Source organism: Dinoponera quadriceps, unplaced genomic scaffold, assembly GCF_001313825.1.
Source record: "Dinoponera quadriceps isolate SergipeBrazil2010 unplaced genomic scaffold, ASM131382v1 scaffold3, whole genome shotgun sequence".
In the NCBI taxonomy this organism is placed as follows: Eukaryota; Metazoa; Arthropoda; class Insecta; order Hymenoptera; family Formicidae; genus Dinoponera; species Dinoponera quadriceps.
The window spans coordinates 1,898,440-1,917,758 of record NW_014554293.1 but is presented as its reverse complement, the minus strand read 5'-3'; the positions used below and the strand labels follow the sequence as shown (position 1 = coordinate 1,917,758).

The window sequence follows — 19,319 nt, the reverse complement described above, 5'->3', positions numbered from 1 at the left end:
CGAAGTCATTAAAGTACACTTAGCATCTCTAATCTGCGATTTGCAAACCGCGTCTCGCGTACGACCTAGAAAATCTTCGGGCCTTGACCACGACCTTCCTCTGCCTCTCCGAGTTAGAAGTAGCGAATTGGCTGTTTCTAAGTTCTAATTTCAGTGGTGATGTCTAGTTAAAGGTCAGAGATGAGGCTTCGTGTTCGTGACCCAAAGGAAGATAACAAGAGCGCGGAGCGGAAGTGGCGGAAGGTGGGAGAGTAGGCTGGATAAATCGCACGAGTTTATCTGCAACGTAATCGAGGTTGCCCTAATTAATGGAAGTGCATGATAGATGACGCGGATTAAATGACCTCTAGGAACAAAATAAAACCGCCCGGTGTAATGAGAATTGCACCAGTGACCCACAAGAGCGAAAACGGACTTTCGTCTTATCGTAATAAAGAGAATTCTTTATCCACTCGAGTAATCGATCAACGATCTTAATTTTTTGCCGCGAACATTGTCGTGCAATTCGTTCAAGCGCTGAACAAATTAATTCCAGATTTTAACTTCGGTCTATTGAAGGCACAAACCTTTATGTTTAACCTCTTCAGGGATATTGACACATATGTGTACGTTTAGTTTTATTTAAAAATTACCGTTATTTATAATTACGAAAATTTTTGAAATTTAAAAATTAAACGTTATCAAAGTAGGCCATGATGGCTACATGTCAAAATCGGTATTCGCAAATAAGGTATCTTTGTTTTTTGTGCACTCCATTGGGGCAGATCATAAATCAAAAATTTAAAATTCATCCCTGAAGAGGTTAAGAAGGCCGCGATTTCTACGGAACATCTTCCAAGGTCGGATTCCTTTTAACAATTCGGAAACAAAGGTCTGAATACAAAACGTGTAGCGGAACGTAGTTGACAGCTTTCAGGACGGAATCTATATTAAACGGCCGAGCGGGGGAAGAGGAGTGCCGGGGGTGCATAATCGCGATTCTAATCTCGCTTACGTCGGACACAATATCGCGTGTCTTTTGTGTACGCAAACTGGAAGCACCAAGATGGCCCGTTTCGCACCCTCGTTCGTGCGGGCGCGCGCACGTGCATGTGCATAAACGTGAGGCACCTCGCTTTGCTCACGGACCTGTCAATGTGACGTCGCGTACGGACCAAACATCCTGCCTGTTTCGAGGCCACTATACGAGGCACACCTATACATAAGCGATGCAAATACCTTGACATTCCGCGATGTTGAGGCAGCGTGGAGCACAGCAACTTCCTATGGCCGTATGTGCCGCCCGTATTCTGATAGCATGTCAAATGCGTGGGAAATGCAGATAAAGCTATTAGATCGACACACAGAGAGTCAGAGAAAGAGAGAGCTTTGAGCTGGCTTTCAAACGTCACGAGACATGCGTGACTGCTAATACGTAGTCACGATCGCAAAACACGAAGATTCTTTTCGGTTCCTTTTCGAGAACCAGACGTTATTCTCACGTGCGAAAATACAAATACGGAAGACGTCGCAGGGAGATCTGTTCACCTCGATGTAACCTGATCGTTCCGTGAAATTTGCCGTTTCCTTACTTTAAGTCCATGCGAAAGAGTATGTAGCATGAAATATGCTGTTTCAGCGATCGAATGATTCTCTTACAAGATTCCCGACTCGGTCGATCGTGTAGCTTTGAAGAATCACTGGGATTGGCTTTTCTTCCTATACGAATATGTTCCGTAAAATGAGATTTTTCATACGGGCATGGCACGACCTACTTAGATAAGAAGCACGTCGTAACTATCGTTTTCTGGAGACCGGCGAATCTTATAGGCTTTCACGAACATGCATCGAGAGGAGAAAGCCTCTTCCATCTATCTCTGCTAGGTAACTAAGGCCTAATGGAACGATCTATCTAGTTTGACGGCGCGAGTACGCCGTCGATATCTGAAACAGCGTCAATATCACTCGACATTCTTCACTATTCTATTAAACCGATGAAGTTTTCACGCATCTCGCAATTGTCAAGTCGCGACAATTTTTATTACTCCTTTTTTTCCCGGGTGACTCGAAACTTCATATCCTTGCGATATCCCGTGAAAACAAATATAGTGAGCTCTCTATACCCCACATCGTCGAATTCGCTTCAGATATCGAAGTGAGTCACATCTTTGTTACTTTACACACACAATAAAAAATCTCGTGTCGAAATGTTAAAATTTTCTTGTGTTACCAATTTTTGATTATTACTTCAATGTAAAGTTAACAGGTGATAACAGGTGATAAATTACCACTTTCGCGATGTATTCATGTGTCATATTTCTGTCAACTTAATAACTTAACATTTGTACTTGGACTTTGTCGATTACGGAGATCTCCCAGGTAATTGTTTTGAATAAACTACTTTTTTTCTAACGTGCAACGTTCCGGAATGTAAAACTACTGTCCTTTGTTTGCATAAGCCACCGGAACTGTCGGCAGTAATTTTAATTTGTGTGAATTTTCGTGCGCACACGATCTTTTTCATTTTCCTTGTTTATTTATGTTAATATTGACACATTTTATACGATTTTATTGTTTTTTCTTTGTATTTTCATTATCATATATTTGTATTTTACTGAGGTTAAACTTGAGCAAACAATTTTTCTAATTTTCGCTCGAAAATAACTCTAAACTTCAACCACATAATTTAACACATTGTATTTGTTATCCTAACATTTTGTGTTTAAATCGATATTCAATACGTATAAGTGTTAGGGTAACACATTTTAAACTTCAGCGTCGATTAATAAAGATGTTAATCTTTGCTGAATATTATTGGTGACATATTTTATGTGTTAAAATTTACAGACAAGTTATGTTAATTTTATTCACAGTAGCAGTTATCTTAAAACTTAGGCAATACGAAAGACATGTGCAGCTAGTGCGCAGCAGTGATGTAGTATATAACATTTCATATGTTATTCATATAACATTTCACATTATAAGTATGCCAATTTAATACAAAATTGTTCACTGCATAAGTTAAAATAAGCCATGAAATAAATTTCGACACAAAAAATAATAGAATTTATTAGGACCAAATGACAATATAACGAATAATTTAAGACAAAATAATTAATAGTATGTATTGGAAGAAAATATGTTAATGTCAATTTATTAACATTTTCAATTTATGAACAAGTAACACACGACGAATGAGTTATTTCAACTTGAAATTTAGAGTCGACTTTCTGAAACATATAAAAAATGTTAAAATTAAGATTTTGTTACATCTCGCAATGGCGTTCGAAGAAAAGCGCGTATTTCCTACTAATAAATCCCCGGAATAAATCCCTCCTAAATCCTCCGAATAAATTCTAAAAAACTGATCTCACACAACTGGCACACAAGAGCCACTCTTTCTTCTTTCTCATAATTAAGGATCTTGCTAATATCTCCTCTCTGTTCGAGAATGACGACCCCTTTTTCCTCAAACTTCAACCCGCCGCGCAATACGGCGCAGATTAAGCGAACGATCGGCGAATTCTCCCCCTGGATGTAAAAAATATTCACGCGCCTCGGGGGATGATGCTTCGAGCTACGATAACGGTGCCCTTTTCGCTCTTCGCCGCCGTCACCGCGAGTCTTGTTCCCGGTTAACGTTCCTTCAAGCTCAAACGTAAGCAGCGTATATAGCACCGAACGATTTATAGCAGCAATATTCGACAAACCCGCTGTGAAGGAAATAAGGGTGGCCTGATAAAAGGTAGACGGAGTCGGTCGGAGGAGAGATACGCGACATCCCGCGGACGATATCGCGGGCTAACGAGATTCCCATCTATCGCAGATGGTGAATTAAAGACGCTTTCGAGATACAAGCCTCCGGATGCAAGTTACACTGCACAAATTACGGTCAAGCGATTCCAGTTCAACATAGAAACACCCCGGGTGCACACGCTGTATGTTTTGGTTCACCGACATGTGTTGATTTAAAGAGATGTTGATTTAAACGCGCGAACGCGTTTCGATCGATAAAGCGCGCGCGACGGTATCGCGACAACGTCGTTCACCGTGAATCAATCCGGAGGGAATCCAATCGATTCGAATTCGCGGCCACCGCGGCAGATTAATCGCCTGTAATTCGGTGCTACGCCCTAACCGTGCCAGCTGGGCAGGCTGCCTTTACGCGCGCGCATTATCCCGCATTATCTGCCGCTGACGTCCGACGATATCGCAAATTCTCGATCGTCTACGGTACGCTATTATTGCGCCTGGATTTCGGCCATCGCTCGCTAGCCACAGTTGGTTTTCGCATTAGATATTATAATGGACGTGCTCGAGCGTGCGCGCCGCGCAATCCCGCACCCGAGTTAAGGGAGCAAATGCGGTCTTAAAGAGAGCCCGGAATACATTTCCGTAGCGAGAGAAAGAGGAAGAAAGGGAGTTTCAGGGGAACATTAGAGGTTTGTCCGCTGAAGAAATATCCGGACGAAAACTGTCGCCCGAAACTGCAGCGATATCGTATTTTTCGTTGAGCCCATGCTGTCCTTCGCGGATCTTTATGCGGCGCTTACGTAACTCGCCCAAGATCAACATTTTCGGCAAGAATAACCGCGAAAGTAAAAACAAAGTCGGCAAACTCGCATATTTTAAACGGGACGTACGATGCCTTTACACGATTTCATTAAGGTGCCTCGGAATATTTAACGTCACTGCGGGAGAGATACGGAGATGACTCACGCGATCCAGAATTATACGCCGTGTGTGCGAAGAAATCGCCTTCGCACTTTCCGTCGCCCCTTGGCTTGGAAACATGTAATATTAATGAGAAAAATGATAACGACGGAGCTAGTATACTAATTGAATCTGCGTGCTTCTACGATGTGTAACTAACGTCTCGACGCAATGCGTCTCTACGGAATTATAATTTTCTTTTAACTACTATATTTAGTAACTTAAATATTTCAAGAACGGATTAACATTTTTCAGTGATTAAGGTTTTATTTTAATCACGATTTCAGACTGTACATTTTTATATGATACTTGCGATTTTCGAATTTTAAAATCGCTTATTTTATAGTCACTTAGTAAAATCCGAAAATCTTTTCTTTGTTCATTGTCATTGTTGAGGGCAGACAAAAATTTTATTGAGAATAGAATAAAAGTAGTAGTAGTAGTATTCAACATGAAAAATCTTCTAAATCCATTGTTTTCTGACTTCAAAACTACAGCTAATTGAAAATATCGTGGAAAAACATGGTCCAAAGCGGAAATCTGTAATTGGTAGACTTCGATTATCCAATCCTTTACGTTTGACATCTAGGAACTTTCCTTTTCATATTGAGAAAAAAGAAAATTACTCAACAGGTTGCGAAATGCATTGCTTGAACTATTGAAGCGGAAAAATTAGCGAAATAAAAGATCTAGACTCGAATACAAAGAACGTCATGTTCAGTATTATTGTTTGTTTTAAGGCTTATCACACAGAACAGATTTTTAGTGCAATAAAATCATCATTTCGAATAAAAACTTTTCTTTAAAAAATCCCGTTCTAAAAGAATTAAGTAATTAAAATTTTAAAAGAAGAAAGAAAGCAGATATTCCATTGAGGGCTCAAGCCGATAATGTAAATCGTGACGAATAATATCTCAAGACAAATATTGTCGCACGCGCGCAGACACGAGAATACCCGCTACTTCTCGGCGAATAATTTAAATCTCGGGTAACCGGGTAAATCTGACACACCTAACGCGAAGAAATTCGATTTTCGTGGGCTCCGATTCCTCCACGAGAATGGTTCCGCGTCCCCGACGAAGCGCGAATACCGCCAACTGATTCCCGGCGCGTGTTAGTCGTTCGCGCGTTTCAGATCGAAGCTCATGGGCTCCCACCGGCTATCGATTCCTGCTACCTCTCTCTCTCTCTCTCTCCTCTCTTTCTACCTAGCAACGAGCAAGCCAGGTCTATTCCTACTACGACAAACAGTAGGGAAAAATCGCTATCGTTATTCGACACCGGCCGAGAGTTTCGGGCGTTCATACGATATAACGAACCGTTGGCGTACTTGTCAGGGACGACGCACTCCCTGATGGATCGCGTCGCGATCGCGATAGAATTTCAAGCCCGACTGCGTCCTGTCCGTCTCGTGTACCTACGCGCGACAGGATTGAAATACAGCGATGGAGAAATATACCTCTTTCGTTACTCGGTCCATATCCCCGCGGTCGCACCCTCGGATTATATTCTCCCTATCTCGGTTTTCACTTTCGATCTTTTACTGTATGGCTATACGCGAAGGGGACGTGTCGCAGGGCACGAGGTGGAGGCGATAAATGCGAAGATTCAGCTCAAAGGTGGATTCTTTTGCGATCGATTGCAGAACGAGGGGAAATGTCGGCCGAGGCGAGAGCTCGTCGACCTACCATGCCGACGATTCCACACTCCAAGAGGCCCACGATCCTGGTGTATCCGACGGGTAAGAATAGTTGTAATGTTAACTCGACCGAATTACGCCGGAGGCTAATTCTGCGGACGGATACAGAGAGCTGTTTACGCTTTCATTATCGTTATCTCGCGTCGCGTCGATCTCATTTTGTATGTGCGGTATATTAAGTAGTGGGGGGTGTTGTTTAATTGGACACTTGCATGAAGTATCAAATCGTGTTTACGGGTGTGGCAAACTGCGAACGAGTAGCTGAAGGAGGAGGGTGGAATTGGGGAGAGACAGAGAGAGACGCACAGAGACAACGACGCGTAGGTTGAGATAATGTAATTAGTGTCAGCCGTTCGCCTGTTGTGCAAAGTGAATCGCGGGAAACACGAATAAGGCTAAAGGCTGATACAATTAGACAGTGACATTATCAGACTCGGCTTCACCGATTAAAGACTCGGGTTCGATCGCGATAAATCGCCGACACTCGCTTTCACTGATGAATGAATCAGCACACGGAAGCGACTCGAATTGCGGGGGACTCCGTTCCTCCAGTAATTCGGAATCGATTATTTCTTAACGCCGGCTCGAAAGGTCCTTAATTAATGCTTTATTGACATAAAGAGCACGCTTCCGAAGGAGTAAAGTGCTTAGCGTGACGACGAGACGACAGAATCATTTGCGTCATGGCTCGTTCTTTTTCTCTCTCTTTCTTTCTCTATCGGATTAATTACGTTGACGGGAAAACTCACCGGAAAGAAACTTCAGATTTCGCGTAATCCGCAATTGGTACTTCATTCAAATCCCCGACAATACCCCTAATTTGTAACTGCAGAACTGCGCAACGGAAAATAGCGCGAGTTCCTGAAACGCATTCGCGTCATTGATCCGAAAGCAAATCTTATAGTTTCTAAAAGAATGTCGATCTAAAAGCGAATCATTCCATTTCTAAGAAAATACGACAAATACACAATAATCGGAATATCTCATTTTGTGAAGAATATTACAATATTACAAAAAATAATTTTTTTTAAGTAAAAAGTATCACTCTGTGTATATTAATGCCAATAATCTTAATAATAATCTCTCAATCGTAATCATGTTCGAATGTAGAAATAATTAACAAATTAATATTTATCTTCTGATTACTTACGTTGCATGAAATGTAAAAGGAAATCGCGAATAAAGTTACATCTTTACCTTCATTTAAAGTATTATGACAGAAATAAGAAAAGTCGTTCATTTTATCGATTTTTTTTTTTAATGGAGTCTTCGAAAGAAGTTGAAGGTTTCCCTGATGTTTTACACGAAAATATATATTATAGAGAACGAGTTGACTTTTCTATGTATTGTATGCTAAGGAAATAACATTTAATCCAAAAGAAAAGTCCGAGGTTTTTTTATTGGAACGAAGACATTCTATTCTGTTATTTACTGCCTTATATATCGTTTCTCAGCTCGCAAACAGTTTTAATAAAACGATTCCGTCGCAATCGAAGGAACTCGGATTTAAGTTCTCTTCTGTATACGGACAAAAAAGCATCCTCTTTAATCGATATATTCTTCAGCTCGGCCTAATAACTCTCGCTAATTCGTGCGAAGTACTAATCAATTTTGCTCTTGTTAAGCTCTTCAAAATTTCACTTCAACTGACGAACTTCCCGAGTCGAAATTTTGATTCTACGTTAAACTTGTAAGTTCCGTCAAACTTGAAAGACTAGTGGAGAATCTCGAAATATAATACTATATTGTATAAATGGTTATTTATACTGTTGTTTCCTCCAAGTTGAAATTTAATCACTTATGCTGAGATAATTTGCTACGGATTCATCAGTTCCAAGCTAAATAAAAACGCAACAAAAGTAACAGCACAACAGGAAACAAGCTATACGTGCGCGTGACTTGTATCTATCACTTCATAAGAAACTTGTTGTGAAACGACCAAAACTATTTAAAAGATTTTTTAACAATAACAATAACTCTGTGGGAATAATAACTGTTTGAATAAAATCTTAATAAAAGTAAAAAATTTGAATGTCATAATCCATTGCGAAATTCTATGGGCTAATTTTACCAACGTAAGTAATTAAAGAAAAATCTGCTGAAAGTTTCTATAACAGCCCCAGGTCTTCTATTATAAACATTTTTTTTTAGGAAACAAATATAAATATTCTTAATATTTTATAATTACTCTATATTCTTAATTCAATATATAATGTATTATTAATTAAACAATTTATTTAACTGCAGATAGAATATGTACGATAAACCAATATTAAATAATTAATATATAAATAATGAAAATAATAGAAAAGACAAAATACACACTTCATAACTTCATTATTATTTTTTTGGTGTTAAAGGTTTAATGAAATTTTAAGCTCTCAAAGGAGCTGATAAGGAAGAGGCTGTAAAGTCAAAAATAATAGGTTGACGAATAATGGCAGATGCATGAAACTATAATTATTTGTCAGGTAAAGTTATAATTATTTGTCAAATGATGATGGACTATGACTGTTGGCCTAAATTTCGACTCGGGTTCTTATTCTCGATAAGATCATCAAATATCCGTTAAAATTGGATCTCTCCCGGTATAATAATAAATCATTTGACATACCTGGAAATATATGACGTATCGCTATCCGCGTCCCGGCCTCCTGCATCCATCGTCGTGAGCATCCTGGCTCCTAGTTACCTCGATGTGGCACACCGGATACGTACACATGGCACCGACACTGACACTCGCGTAGATACGATTCGATCGGAGAAACGCATGTTAAAGAACATGATTTCGTCGACGAAAACTTGATCAAATATTTTAAGTCGACGGAAACGATAAATATCTCGCCGACACATTTGTTTTGCATTGCGATGTATGTACGTCACCCGTCGACTCGATACGTAATGACACGGTCACAGAAAGGTACACGATATACGCGAGTGCCAAAACAATCGACGGTAAACAACACCGGCAGAATCAATACATATTATCAACATATTAAGAGCTTTCAAAACGGCCAAAGCTATTATAGAGTGATACGTATTGGAGATATTTCGCCCGTAGCATTTGATGACCATAATCGATTAATATGATTACTAATTAACGTTGCGTTTCCGATCGAATCGTAGTTTCGTGTGGGACCATTGAGTGCCTCGCTCCAATGACAACCGAAAGCCGACTCCAGGACGGAATACAGGATGCGAGATGCAGCGACAGTCGATGACAAGGCTTTCTCCTCCTCTTTTTAATCATCCATTTTGAGTCCCTAAGTCCTATAAAAATTTTCAACGTTCATCAAAATAAAGTAATAAAGAAGTTGTGAGAGAATGGTTGTTATCTTACTTACCTCCATTTTCCTGCTAATTTTTATTTGTTTATTAGATTATTCGATTATCTAATATTTGCTTATCGCATACATACTCTATTTGCAGTTAAATAAATTATGTGATATTGATATATTTCTTATCAAAAATAAAAATAAAGATAAAGATTAATATGGGTAGAATATTAAGATAATGAAATATTAAATAATTCTTAAATATGATTTTCTTAAAATCTCAGCATAGAGAAAATCACATGGTATAAGTAATCATGTGTAGTGTAAAAGATAACAGTCTATATAATGTTATCTCGAGATTTTCCATTGTTCCTTCAATTTAATGGAATTTATGCAGGGTCAATATAAAATCCTAATTTCGATGCAGGTTTCAAGAAAGAGCTACTTTTTTTTTTTTAATAAAAAATATGGAAGCTCTTTGTGATTTTTAATATACGAATCACCTACTTTGCAGGTTGTGTGGCGTATATATTATACACACACAGGCATTATTAAAATATATATTTTATTAAATACACTTTATTCAAAACATGCTATATAAAAAATAGATAATTGGAGAACAAAAGTAATAATGGAAATATGCATAAGATAAACTCGGACGCTTACATATATATAGATAAAGATTTTTTTTCATTTTTTTAATTATTGATAACAGAGCGGTTATAGAATTTAGTCAGCGACGAGTGAAATTCATTTTCGTTCGAGAACTGTTCGATCGTACAGCTTTGATAAACTTGACACAAGTTTGCCCACGCTGTTAAAGTGATTCGAAATATGTTTGTAACAACGGGATTTTTGGAAAAATAGCGTGCCATCGGTCGCAGGTTTTCAATTGTCGAGAACATCTCCGCATTAAATAAACTCGTTAAAATGACTCGTCAGGAAACGTCGCTGATGCCCTCGAGAGCTTTGACTTTCGTCAAGGGAGAAGAGGATATACTGTACTTGCAGGCCAATTATGTATGCGTAATAGAATAGCTTAATAGAATGGAATTAACGCCAGTTAAATCTCGCGTCGCGTCTTTCAGTTACACCGGAGAGTATAATCATACCCATCGTGTCCTGCATTCTGGGATTTCCATTGCTGGCGTTAATGGTAATTTGCTGCCTACGGAGGCGAGCGAAACTCGCCAGGGAGCGAGCCCGGCGAAGAAACTGTGATTTGGATCATGGCGCACTGAGCCTCGTCCGTTTCAGCCCGGTTCATCGTGTAGGTGAGTAGGAAGTTTAAAAGTGAAACTAGGACACGCGGCGCACGCGGAACGGATATTTACCGTATGAATAGAGACGAAAATCGCTCGCGTAAAATTAAATAAATGCAGCTAACTGGCTGTGATAGAACGTGGCAAATCAGCTACGGGAAAATTGCTAGATTGCGATGAGATTATATTCGGATCTCCCTCATATTTCAACCTGATAAATATATAGCCCATGTATATTCCAAGCATTTTACAAAAACAAAGATTAAAATATATATTTGAATCCCACATTAATAATCCTGATAATAATCCCGTATGCATATTTATAAATATAATTTTCATACATACGTCTTTCTTTCAGAATATATTATCTAGCACTACACATGCGTAAAAACATTCCGCGTTACATGAATTTTCAATATTTATTGCGGCATGACGGTGCGTATAGCTTTTCAAGCCAGCAATTTAAATCACATTTATAAATAACGCAGGAAATATAAAGTACATCAACGCGTTTGCTCCTTTTTTTTTTCTTCGTTTCGATAATGGCTGCGTTGTTTCTCTCCCGATATTTTTCCCCTCGGATTCTTGATTGACCGAATGCACGCGCACACACCCACACATACAAATATTCTCCGAGGACACGCAAATGGATTCATACATAGATGTATGTACGTTCGTGTGTACGCGACTATTGGAATAAATATAAAGAAGGCGGAAGAGGCACTAAAACAGATTGCATCCCAGTCTGCATATTCGAATTCAATGTTCATGTACTGACAGTGATTATTTTTAGCTTGGAACTGGTAGAAGCGCGTTTGGACGGCCGATCGTATCTATCCGATAACGTTCGAAAAATTCTCGATTAAATGCTGCATCTGCTATCTCTTCCGCCCTTTCCGGCTCGTAGTAACTCCGACATTATGAAATTCATTACGTTCGAAGCACGGGATACGCGTACACGAGATATTATTCCCGGATTTACAGATTCCCGGAGATACAGATCGAAAGTGCGCGAGAATAAAATTGTAGCCCGACGATGAAATGTTCCATCGCGCCTGAAACTCTCCTTTAAATTGGGGAACGGGATTGCGCGGCGAGAATCGGCGCGCTAAATGGATTCTGCACGACACGCCGGAATAAATCTCTCTAACCCGGAAAATCTCGCGGCCTCTCCACGGTATCGCGGCGAAATGGATCTGTCGTATGGTGATATCAAAAATAGGATCGTATGTTGCGCTTGATAATCTATTTCCGCGGAGCGCGCCGTATAAAATACGTTGCTTCGGAGCACCATTTTTCTCGTAATCGTGCCGTGACGTCTCACCCGCGTGTGTACGGATTTTACATACGCGTGTATACGTATACACTTCCGCATACGGCCGGAAATCAGTATCGTGGATGGTCGAATTATTATCCTGTCATCTGAATGTTCATCTCCGCGTGTAAAATTCACTTTGTGAACAGGAAAGAACTTTATGTTAGTCAAACAGTGGTTTTTCATTGCAACAAGGAGAGAGTCAACAACGATGTTAGGCCGAAATACGATACGAACGCCGTTAGGGGAGCATTCGCAAACTCTAATACACCCACCAACTTTAGCCATTTACATATTGTTTACGGGGCTATCAATAAACGATCATATAGCTCGATGAGCAAATTCATTCGCTTTATTATCAAATTGCTTGCATAAATTGCTGTGACGGTCGAAATTAATGCCGCGTGTATTGTATGAATAATTTGTGTAATTCAGAATACGATTACTCTTTATGGTATGACGTGAATGGCCGCTTTTGATAGACGGCGCTGAAATCTTTATGAGCCGTGAATTTGAATCAACGATAACCGAAAATATTTATTTAGCACCGAACCAATTAATGAAACGCGCTGGACGTAATAATTACGTATTTGCACAAATGAAATTTTATTAGACATCGTCGATAATATCGATGAAATTTATTGATAACAGCGACGCACGTAAAAGAAACATTCGGATTGAAAGTATAATTTTAAAACGTAAAGTGTCGAAATAAAATCCTGGTATCTTTACATCGAATTTATTCGTATTGTTATTTCGCAATTGGATTATATATCTCTAAATTCAACTAAAACGAGTCAAAGACAATAATAGCGCATTCTTGCTATGAATATTTCAATGTCACGTATAATAAAAATATTAAAAGACGAATAGCAAAAATAGAAGAAAAAACATGGAATAATGTTAAAGTCGCGCGAAGCACGCGAGAAATTCTCAACGGCATTCGGATGAGTACCTCGTAACTCGTTACGGTGAATGTCGAGGGGCACGCGAAAGAAGAAAGAATAAGGAGGCTGGGCAACGTACCTCCGAAAGGCGGATTTATTTCTTGCACGTACTACTAAGCACGGTCGGCCGCTCTCCTCTCTCTTTCTCTGGCAAAAAAGTTTTTTTATGTTCCCACCGCAGAGAAACCATCGTATGCGGCGCTGTGTCCACTACGAACGCCGCGAGGCCTCGATTTACGACAATCGAGAGCCAGTAGACGGTCGTTTAGGGTCACTGTCTGGTGCACATAATAGTCCAAGTACGAAATTTATCGTTCGAAACTAACGGCGGTCGGGCATTGTCGGTAGAACGCAAAAAGCGAATATATTATATGAGTATCACGCGAATAGAATGCGCCAATATTCGACTATCCGCTGAATTTTCCAACGACAAGCAAAGTATCGTCCATATATCGCGGTTATCGTATAACACAGCACGCTGCACTCGGTTTCCTTTCGTTCAAGCATGCATTTCATGATCCCGGAATTTATTCCGGCCGATGACAGTTGCAAATTAGCCGCGCATCGATAGAATACGGGCGAGAAATATCAGCGAAAGGTATTAAATAATATCCCAGATAGCACATGTTAATTTCGTATACGTTCTTTAAAAGTATGTAAAATATCATGTTTCATAATCGTATTACATACGTTTAAAGAATATGTATAAAATTAACTGCTACCTGTGAGATAAAGATCAATTCCACTTAATTAATTATTTTAACAATCGAATCATCCAATTATACGCACGCGCATTTGAAGGGGAATTCAATTTCACGAGGCAAACGCCTGCAAAATTCGATATATTTAAATTCAACCAAGGAAAATATGAAATCTGATGTATTTTATATGAAACCCATTATACGACACAATGCATGTATTCTTCAAGTAAAACCGTATTCAGAAAAAGTTAATCTCCTCATTGAAAAACATCGCTCACGTTCGTTTGTTGTTGGCAAACGCAGCATCGAGAGAGGACTTAGGTAAAATATGACGTAGTTATAGTTTCGTTTCTAGCAGTCTGTGCCCGGATATGCATTTCTCTCGCGGAAATTAGCATTTTTTTTCTTCCTTCTTTTTACCGATCATCATGTTCCTTCGTATTATTTACAAACGCGAACGTTACGTTGGTTGCATCGTGCTGTAGGATATAATTAAGATCAAGTTAGAAATTAATTAAATTTGTGCGAGAATGTTGATGAAATGCAAGCTCATACAATAAGGTCAAATTTGTATGCACTGCAAAATATTTAAATAGATGGCTGAGCGCATCGAGGGAAGAGGAGCACCCTTCGTTACATTTTCCTTTTTTATTTCGCGAAAATGAAAATCTCACCGGCGCTACGTTTTCTTACGGTTTGCTCTCGCAAGAAAAGAAAAATCATGGCAAATCAGATTTGCATGGTTCGTTTGCATAAATTAGCTTCGCCAGTGTAGGAATCTTAGATTCTCCTAGTTGATTTAAGTAGAAAATTCCAGCATCGGAAGTTTCTCGATCGACGTATTGGCAGATTGAATCTCTGCCGGTAGATATAGATATAGATATAGATCTTCCAAGAATTTTAATATATATCGCTCGCTAGAGAGCAGAGCGAACGCGATGAATAACAAGACGAATGTTTTTTATGTCCTACTGCGTCAAACGCATTCGCGCGCCACTGTTAACTGTTACTGCCACTGTTACTGCAACGGATGTTAACCCTTTCATTGCTGGACCGAATATAGGTTAAGGATGCTCACATTCTTTACTGAATATATTTAAACTTGCGACGTATATTCAAGTATAAACGACGAAAAATTTTTCCTTTCTCAAATCGCAAATGTCATTTCATTCGTTACAAAACAAATTAATCGAATTAGCAAACGGCATCTTTGAATTTGACGTGATCAGTATCCTGGCTTTCTAACGGTTAACCTCACCTTAGATGAATCATAACTCGCAACAGAATTCGTGATAAAATTTTCTATTTATAATAATATACCATGCAAATACAAAGAACATTTGAAGACGTAAATGTATATGTACGTAGGTGTGTGTGTGCGCGCGCGCGCGCGCGTGTGTGTGTATGTGTGTGCGGGCGTGCGTGCGTGTGCATGCACCTACGTATAACCGTACTTCTGTACTGTAATTCTGATTCATCGTATGCTTTCATATAAATGCAGTTCTGTCGAGTATAATGAGTCGTCTAAAATGAATATCAATCGCGAGATGAGCCTGTTTATTTCGAAAAAAACATGCATTACATACGGTATTTCGGCCGTTATACCTTGCACCGTTAAATTCGTTGACGATATGGCGCGAATGCGTTTGGGAAAAATTGATCGAATTAACCATAACGACGTTCAATCACTTACCAACATGATGTTCTCGCAGCTGGTGTGGATCGCCAAACGCGCACCGTGTCCTTACGAAGCGAACGAGGATCGCGAGCCTTTCCGTCCCTGGAACTGGATACGGTCGTCGAGGAACGTTCGGATCCTGAGCAAAGTACTGCGCTGGAACTCAGTAGTCCAGATTAGCATCCGGCACCGGCACCGTCAAGGTAATGGCGCCAGTCGCGAGTTTAGAACATTTTGCCGTCGCAGAGAGTTATGGGTACTTCCACTTGGGTGTAGAGTGCTACGCTTCTTGCACCTAAACAAAAACGAAATAAATATTTTATTTTATTTTACTTATTTAAAATTTAACAAATAAGAAAGGGAGATAAGAAAGAAGATAAGAATAAGAGAGTAAGAGAGAAGATAAGAAAGAAAAGGGCTGTATCGGAAAACATGAAAAGCTCGATTATAGAGATTATACATGAAAATTTGACCAATAGAATACTGACTTTTTCCGCAAAGTTTACGTTTTATTGGTTCCACAGAATTACAAATACTTCTCAAACATTTCAAATAGCGAAAATACGTACGAAAATCAATTGGAGCATTATATCCAATATGTAATAATTAAAAATATCAAAACTGAAAACTCGATTCTATCAAATAGAGTAAACGTTAACCTAAAATAAAAATGTTGCAAACTTATACATATCCAGTGCGTTTGTTGCAATGAGGAAAATTTCTGAGAACATTTGTATATCTTTACAATTGTACATAACAGATCTCAAATATATGCGGTACGTTTCAAAGATATGTAGAATGATTTCGTATTTCACACCACCCAGTCGAGAGAGCGAAAATATTGGAATATGGAAAAACTGTATCTAACAAGTCTACTTGTATCTTGAGTACAATAATAGAGCGCTATTTTCGGTTCCAGCAGGTCGCCGCGACCATCAAAATCCTTGGCGGTGCCATTGCCTGTGGATCACAGCCCATTGTGGACGGCTTTGACGCACGCTAACGCGGTCTCCGCGGCGTTGGGGGATACCTAGCAGGAGGCGAAAGACGGCAGCTATATCGAGGCTCTCGTCCTAGATCTGCCAATCATTTACTGACCGGCCATTCCTTCCGAAAACGGAGGCCATGACATGGGAATATCAGGGGAAGGCCAAACACTATCATGCGCGATAACGACGTGATTAATACGTAACATTTCGTCGAGAGAGTGAAAGAAATAAACTTTAAGCGACAAAACGGCATACATATGTCGACGGAGCATCGCGCGTTTCTAACGTGCTTCTTCTATTTCAACGTGCCATCGTGACGCACGTGGAATTTTATACTACTTAGTTATTACTCGTAAGCACGGCTTTTTACACGATAGTCGTAAACCCGAACGTACGCAGCCGTAGGAAGTAACTGGTCTACGAATGGGTCGATGTGAATAAAGATTCGTTCATGTACAAATGAAAATTGGAATTATACAAATAAAGTATTATTCGTATCTGTATTATATACAGGGCGACATTGTACACAGGTGTGTTGTTCATTGAGAATTCGTCTAAATATCCTAACTATCCCATTTCTTTTCTCCTATTTATAGAATAGTCGGCTTCTTTCTACTATTGTGTCTCTTTACATTAAATCTGTAGACAATATGTCTTTCAATAAAGGATACTAGTATCAAAAAGTAGACAAATTCCAATGATCTTATGTAAATCTTAATTAAAAATGAAATTTGTACACATTTGTGTGAAATAAAATCTTAATAAATGTAACAAACGTCAGTTCTGTACATGTATTTTATAAGGAAATTCTGCTAGTTGGCACATATGTAAGTTTTATCTTAATAAAAAAAAATGTTATTAAATAAAAATTACACAAAATGAGTCTGTTGCATAAATTATAATTATGTGGAAAATTCAGTGCTTAGAATCCAGGTATTACACGTCCTTTTTTTGCGGCTTTCTTTAATTTATTCAGCTTCTTTTCCTTTTTCCTCTTCATGATATTTTCTCTTCGTTTGTCTTGCCTCTCCTGTTTGGATTTCTGCACATTCTCTAACCTGGCATCCCATTTCTTTGCGCTTTGTTTCTTCTTTTTTTCTCTTCGTTTTATACTTCGTTTCAACAGTTCTGGATCATCTTTAACCTGTCAAGAAAAATAACTGTGTTAAAACTACATTAATACATAACAGATATATACATAACAAGAGAAAGAGCAGTAGATAAGAATGACAAATTTATAGTATGTAACTTAATGTTACTTACGTAGTATGTAACTCAAAACTGAGTACATTATCTTTTACTCAAATAAAACAAAATCAATGTAAATATAGTAGTACAATAAAATTATAGCGATATATAAATGAAAATAGAATAATCTCATTATGTCAGATATCAACAGTACCAGAAAAAAGATTTTTCTTTATATCAAATAAATATAATTAACAAAAACATACTTTTTCACCATTTGCTTTTGCCAATGCAGCTTTCCATGCATCTTTTTCTTTAATTTCTTCTATTTTCTCTTTATCGCCGGACTCTTCTAATTGCTTTAACTTTTCTTTCTTCTCCTCTAGTTGTTGTAAAATCTTCTTAGGATTATTTTCACTTTTGGGCAATTTCTTCTTCATGCCAATCTCGGAGAAATCAAACTTGCTGAATACCATTTTACCTTGCGAATTAAATACTGGTTTTGGCTTAGGAATTTTTGGTACTTCTGTATCATCGGTATTTATTTCGCTAGATCCAGCAGCATTATGTTCAGTCCTAGAGAGTTTCTTTTGCAGCATACGTTCTTCTTTCTTTAATTTCTTCTTGATCCTGTTCTTTAATTTTTTCTTAAGAAGCTTCTGTTTATAATCCAGCTTCTTTACACCTGTCAATCCCTCCAGCCTTGTATGTAAATCTTCAAAAGTTTTTGCCTTTTTTGCTTTTTTACCTGGTACTGTGACCATCTTAACTGTAATAGAAATGTATATACATATAAATCACACATTGTTGTAGGATAAATCTTAAAGAAAAAAATATATATCATATTAATTATGGATAAATGTAAAAAATAGTAACCTTGTTCTGTTGATTTCTTCTCTTCCGAGGGTAGACAATTTTGTTTCACTATAATATAGAAAAACCAACTTAACTTAATTAACCTATAAATACAACTGTTAAAATACTGAAGTTATAGTATTAATTTGAAGAGATACACTCACCTAATTCGTGTTTCGGTAACGGCATTATGGCGAAAATATCTGCGAGAAATTTGTCTTCTTCTAATAACATTTGGCGTACTGCCTTTTTGTCGAATTTCGCTTCTGACATCGTTAACTGCATTTCTTTTACAACACACGTGTATTCAAAACGTTAAAAGAATGTAAATATCCTTCACATATCTTAGGTTATGTTTGGTTATACTATCGACAAATGGTAATCGATGCTTGAATTATTTTCGAGTCGAATTTATATATTCCCTAGGTCGATAAATTTTTAATGTCAACTTTAAAATGAAAATTCATTGTTAAATCTTACTGTATGTACATGTTTTATTTCAAATGCCTTGAAATTATTCTATATTGATTTTTTTTTAATTTGGCAATGTAATTGTCACATCAAGTCAAAAGAAAACTTTATCTTTTATCAGTAGAGTTTATTCTTTTGAGTTAAATTTCTTTATTGTAACAAATTAATAGTACAGCGTTATTTTACAGAAATGCATGCGTCCTAGCACTCTAAGAATTAACCTCACTTTGGATTATTTATATCTTAC

The 19,319-nt window shown here is 38.2% G+C and overlaps 2 protein-coding genes and 1 long non-coding RNA gene across 4 annotated transcripts in view; 1 reads left to right on the top strand and 2 right to left on the bottom strand.

Moving 5' to 3' along the window:
• The window catches only part of LOC106743360, a 49,006-nt gene extending 33,314 nt beyond the window's left edge, over nucleotides 1–15,692 (bottom strand). For both annotated transcript variants that reach the window (XR_001374358.1, XR_001374359.1), the window contains exons 1-2: nucleotides 15,585–15,692; nucleotides 9,006–9,661 (exon numbers count right to left, since the gene is read on the bottom strand). This is a non-coding gene — a long non-coding RNA (uncharacterized LOC106743360). The remainder of the gene's footprint in view (nucleotides 1–9,005; nucleotides 9,662–15,584) is intronic.
• Nucleotides 1–16,946, top strand: part of LOC106743355 — a 44,751-nt gene extending 27,805 nt beyond the window's left edge. The window contains exons 2-5 of the mRNA XM_014617125.1: nucleotides 6,338–6,433; nucleotides 10,755–10,940; nucleotides 15,604–15,772; nucleotides 16,489–16,946. Coding sequence (XP_014472611.1) covers nucleotides 6,349–6,433; nucleotides 10,755–10,940; nucleotides 15,604–15,749 — 417 coding nt within the window. The 5' untranslated portion in view covers nucleotides 6,338–6,348 and the 3' untranslated portion in view covers nucleotides 15,750–15,772; nucleotides 16,489–16,946. The remainder of the gene's footprint in view (nucleotides 1–6,337; nucleotides 6,434–10,754; nucleotides 10,941–15,603; nucleotides 15,773–16,488) is intronic.
• A 93-nt stretch (nucleotides 16,947–17,039) lies between these two features.
• On the bottom strand, nucleotides 17,040–18,886 carry LOC106743347 (surfeit locus protein 6 homolog). Its single transcript, XM_014617111.1, has 4 exons — nucleotides 18,766–18,886; nucleotides 18,623–18,670; nucleotides 18,013–18,515; nucleotides 17,040–17,702 (listed from the first exon to the last, which is right to left on the bottom strand). The coding sequence occupies exons 1-4, from the start codon at nucleotides 18,884–18,886 to the stop codon at nucleotides 17,481–17,483; spliced, it is 894 nt and encodes a 297-aa protein (XP_014472597.1). The 3' UTR covers nucleotides 17,040–17,480.
• Between the last annotated feature and the right edge of the window lie 433 nt (nucleotides 18,887–19,319).